The sequence below is a fragment of the Cricetulus griseus genome, chromosome 6 (assembly GCF_003668045.3).
Source record: "Cricetulus griseus strain 17A/GY chromosome 6, alternate assembly CriGri-PICRH-1.0, whole genome shotgun sequence".
Classification (NCBI taxonomy): Eukaryota; Metazoa; Chordata; class Mammalia; order Rodentia; family Cricetidae; genus Cricetulus; species Cricetulus griseus.
In genome coordinates, this window is record NC_048599.1 from 27,271,184 (window position 1) to 27,275,166 (window position 3,983).

A 3,983-nucleotide genomic window follows, 5' to 3' on the forward strand; every position below is an offset into this window, starting at 1 on the left:
AAGCTGAGAGCCCTAAGGCAGCCTGCTGGCATCCAGAAAAAGGTGGCTCAGCGGGGAAGGGGGGCCACACAAGTCCTGCTTCAGGCAAGATCTGACCCTATGCAGGCTCCTTTGCCTAAGGTCTCATCACACAACACAGACACACACCCCTGCCCTTGGCAAGGAATCGAATGGTCCAGTGACCTGTTTTTCCAACTTGAATGGCATGAATATTCCCCAGCCCAGAGCAGGCCAACCCAGCAGGTCCATCTGCATTTTAACAACCTCCTCCCCCTGGGTGATCCAGATGGCCCAGCCACCACTTTGAGAGAAGCCCTACTAGAGGTCTAGAGGATTTAATTTTATGACACCAGGGAACAGGGAAATGGCCAGGGATGAAGGAAAAGAATAGACATTAAAGACACCGGAAACACTCATTCAGGTCGGAAAGAATGACAGTCCAGATGTGCCCCTCCAATTCCTAGCTTCTCAACACCAGCTGTGAAAATGGTCAGAGGTCACTCCTGCCCACAGACCCCTCCCCCATCCAAGAAGTCACTACAACGTATATAAAGTATTTGTTTAATAACAACAAAAAACCCACCCCCATAAAACTATTGTAAAACAATATTCTTAGCCAGTGATCATTGTAATATACAATACGAAACATTTCCTCAGAAATCTGAGAAGCACGAAATGTGACCATTTAAAAAAAATGTCTGCTTTTCGAAAAAATAGAAACATACGGGGTTGGTTAACTACCCCCTCCCCAAGTCTCTGGGGGGCTGAAAGGTGGAGAGGGCGAGCCTCTGCTGGTCAAGCCTCTGAGCCCCGTGACCAGATCCAAGGTGGCCGCGACAAGAGTCTTTCCCCGGGCTCTCCCGGGGAACCGCGAGCACTTTATTCCTCTTGCCTCCTGAAGGGCTGGAGTCCATCTGGTCCTCAGTGCGCCGCTTCAGCGACACAAGATGCGATCGTCGGCTGGAACGCATGCTGCCTGTGAACACCAGAGCGAGATAAGGAATGAGACAGGATGGAAAGGCAAGAAGGGGAGAGGCGTTCCCACTTCTGCACTCTTAAGGGCCACGGTGAAGAAGCCAGTTTTTTTTCTCCCCCAATTAGGCGTCCCTAAATAGCCATGCGCCCGAAAAGTAAGGCAGACATACTGCTAACCCCTCCCCATGGCCTCAGTTTCCCTATGCACAGGAGAATAATGTAATGTTTCGACTCGGACCTCACCTCGGCCGCCAAGGCACTGATCTCGCCATTCAGGGTGCTGAGCGGAGCCCGAACCGGCAGCCCCCGGCCTCCAGCTGTCCCGACTTCGGATTCCGAGTTCAGCTCCAGCTGCAGGTCCCTGATGTAGTCGATAACGTGCTGCAGGATCTCCACCTTGCTCACTTTGCGGTTCTGAGGCAAGGTGGGCACCAGTTCCTTGAGGCGGGAGTAGCAGCCGTTCATGTCGTAGAGCAGGACGTTCACCTGCTGCTCGTCCAGCAGGGCGGGAAGGCGCGTCCCGGCGCAGCGCGAGATGGCTACGCTCTGCTCGGACAGGCCAAGCACAACCTCGCCCGCGCCGCCCGCCGTCCTGCCCGCCTTCAGCGAGCAGCTGGGGCCCGCGGTGGCCGCGGTGCTACCACTGGCGACCTTCATTATCTTGAGGACAGGCGGAGAGTCGCGGAGGAGCCTACGAAGGGGGCGTAGGTGGAGAGCGCGCAGAAGTTGCCGGAAGGTTGTACAATGAGAGGGCTCGCGCTGGAGCCAGTCTTTTATAAGGGCGGACCCAGGGCGGGTTCAGGACGTTCAAAAGCAACCAATGGTTTGTCTGGAGGCGTGGTCTAGCGCGCCCTCGGGTCCCAGCTCGGCGCACCCTTAGGCTTATGGAAAGGTGGTTGGTGGGCTTAAGAACAGAAAGGATGGGAGGCCCTGGGCAGAACGGCTAAGCCAATTTTGCAGATAACAAAAAGACCCCAGGAATCTCGTGGTCTTTTTCTCGCTTCTCCAGGTCCATTTTGCAGATGAGATAAACAAACGGAGAAATGGCTGGCTCTGGGGAGGTCAGTAGCTAAGGACTAGCCCAGGGTTTCCAGATGCAATCGGAAGATTGGATTATGATCTCCATTTATCAAAGTTGAATTTTATTTTTGTATTTATTTACCTATGAGGGTTTTGTTTGTTTGGTTGGTTTTGTTCGTCTTGAAACTTAATCTCAGGTAACCCAGGCTGGACTCAGAATTTGCTATGATGCTCATTGCTCCACCTCCCAGGCTGAGATTACAGGTGTGCCCCGCCACATCATATTAAGAGCCCTAGCTTAGTCTGATCTCCGGGGCTGATCTCAATTTCCAGAAAATGAACTGTAAAATCCCTAGGACCAGGACCTAAGTCCACTGGGAACGATACCAGGAACATCTTTAAAGTGGAGGACAGAGTCAGACCTGTACTAGATAGAAGGGTCGCTGTGGAGTGAGACTACAGCCCCCAATTCTACCCTGGATTTGCAGCCTCTTGCAGAAAGGTTCCAAATCTGCAGCAGCTGGTGATTTTTAAAATTTTTTCTCTCTTTTTGCTAGTTTTTTTTTTTTCTTTTTTTTTCTTGAAGCCCTCGGAGCAAGCTCTCCCTCCCACAGAGCAGCAGCTGCGGAGATGGCCCCCTCCCTTTCCTTTCCCGGGCTGGTCTGTGTCAGCGTCTGAACAAGCAGCTCAGACCGTTAGACGCCAGGCCCGTGACGTCACCCATTCATAAAACCCGGACGGGCTGTCAAGCTGGCGCCGCGCGGGCGGTCGTCATGGAGACGGCAAACTGGGCTGGAGCATTCTCCGCTTCTTCCCCCTCCCATGAGCCTGTCACCTGCAGACCTTGGGCGGGAGGCCTGGGAATGCGTTCCTTGTGGGCGCGGTCGCTGACCAAGGGTCAACTTACCTCCCCGCCCCACACCTGCTGAGTCTCCTCCACCCAGCCCCACAGCTCTGGTGGTTTTCTCACACCCTTCCACCCCAAACCCCTCTCGACCGAGGCCCCTCCCCAGATGAGTTGGATTTCTACACTGAGATTACAGGTGTGCTCTGTCATGTCATGTTCTGAGACAGATTTTAAAGCATGCCCTCTTTTCTTCTGGTCTCCGAGACTCAGTTTCCAGAAAATGAACGTGAAGTTCCTAGGACCAGGACGTAGGTCCATTGAACTGGGAGCGATACTGAAAACGTCTTCCTTTTGGGGGGCAGGGGGGATGTCTCCCTTTAAGATGGAGGGGAGTCTGAGACGTGAAGTTAGAAGGGTCGCGGTGTAGGTGCTTGTTCTCTGCCCTTCTCTGCCTGGTTTGTGTAATAGCCACGAACCAGTCACGGCGCTCTTTCTCGGAACCAGAGCTGTGTGAAGTCTGCCTTCATCTGTTGTAGTTTTCTTCATAACACTACAGACGGACCAGTTTAGTTTATTCACAAAAGAACAGGGACTTAAAAACCTCCCAAGGAACCTTAGCTATTGTCCTGGAAACACTGTTACATCAAGGACACAGTGTTGTCCTGAGGATGTAGCTCAGTTAGTTGGTAGACTGTTTGCCTAGCCTGGGGAAAGCCTTGGGTTCTGTCCCGAGCATGCCATAAAACCTGTGTGGGGCACATGCCTGCAACCTCAGCACTCAGAAGGTAAGAGTAGGAGGATCAAGAGTTTATCCTACTGGGCAGTGGTTGGACTCAGGAGGCAGAGGGAGGTGGATCTCTGTGTGTTCAAGGCTAGCCTAGCATGTAGAATGAATTCCAGGGCGGCCGGGGCTACACAGAGAAACCCTATCTCGAAAAACAAAACACACAAAAATAAATAAATAAACCCAAAAGCAAGCAAACAAAAAGTTTATACTAAACCACACATTGAGCTCAAGGCCAGACTGGTATATGGTATATGTTTGTAAGGGCCTGTTCCTTACTGTCCCTCCCAAAGAGGACAAGCCACCGGACTCCAGATCCCCAGACAAACCAGAAGCAGGAAATTGAGGCCTGTCACT

General features: G+C 52.4%; 1 protein-coding gene across 2 annotated transcripts; it reads right to left on the reverse strand.

Annotated features, from left to right (window-relative positions):
- Positions 1-545: 545 nt before the first annotated feature.
- Positions 546-1,726, reverse strand: Id1 (inhibitor of DNA binding 1, HLH protein). 2 transcript variants are annotated; one of them, XM_027421495.2, is made up of 2 exons: positions 1,219-1,726; positions 546-976 (listed from the first exon to the last, which is right to left on the reverse strand). In XM_027421495.2, the coding sequence occupies exons 1-2, from the start codon at positions 1,630-1,632 to the stop codon at positions 935-937; spliced, it is 456 nt and encodes a 151-aa protein (XP_027277296.1). In that variant the 5' UTR covers positions 1,633-1,726; the 3' UTR covers positions 546-934. The 2 variants fall into 2 exon arrangements, with proteins under 2 accessions (XP_027277296.1, XP_027277295.1); XM_027421494.2 differs by having other exon boundaries at positions 1,214-1,726.
- Between the last annotated feature and the right edge of the window lie 2,257 nt (positions 1,727-3,983).

Excerpts from the sequence above, each read along its gene's own strand:
- Id1 (XM_027421494.2), bottom strand. The coding sequence starts at position 1,632 with ATGAAGGTCGCCAGTGGTAGCACCGCGGCCACCGCGGGCCCCAGCTGC. Across the intron at positions 977-1,213 it reads GCCTTGGCGGCCGAGGTGAG|GCAGCATGCGTTCCAGCCGA; the intron begins GTCCGAGTCGAA and ends TGGTGTTCACAG.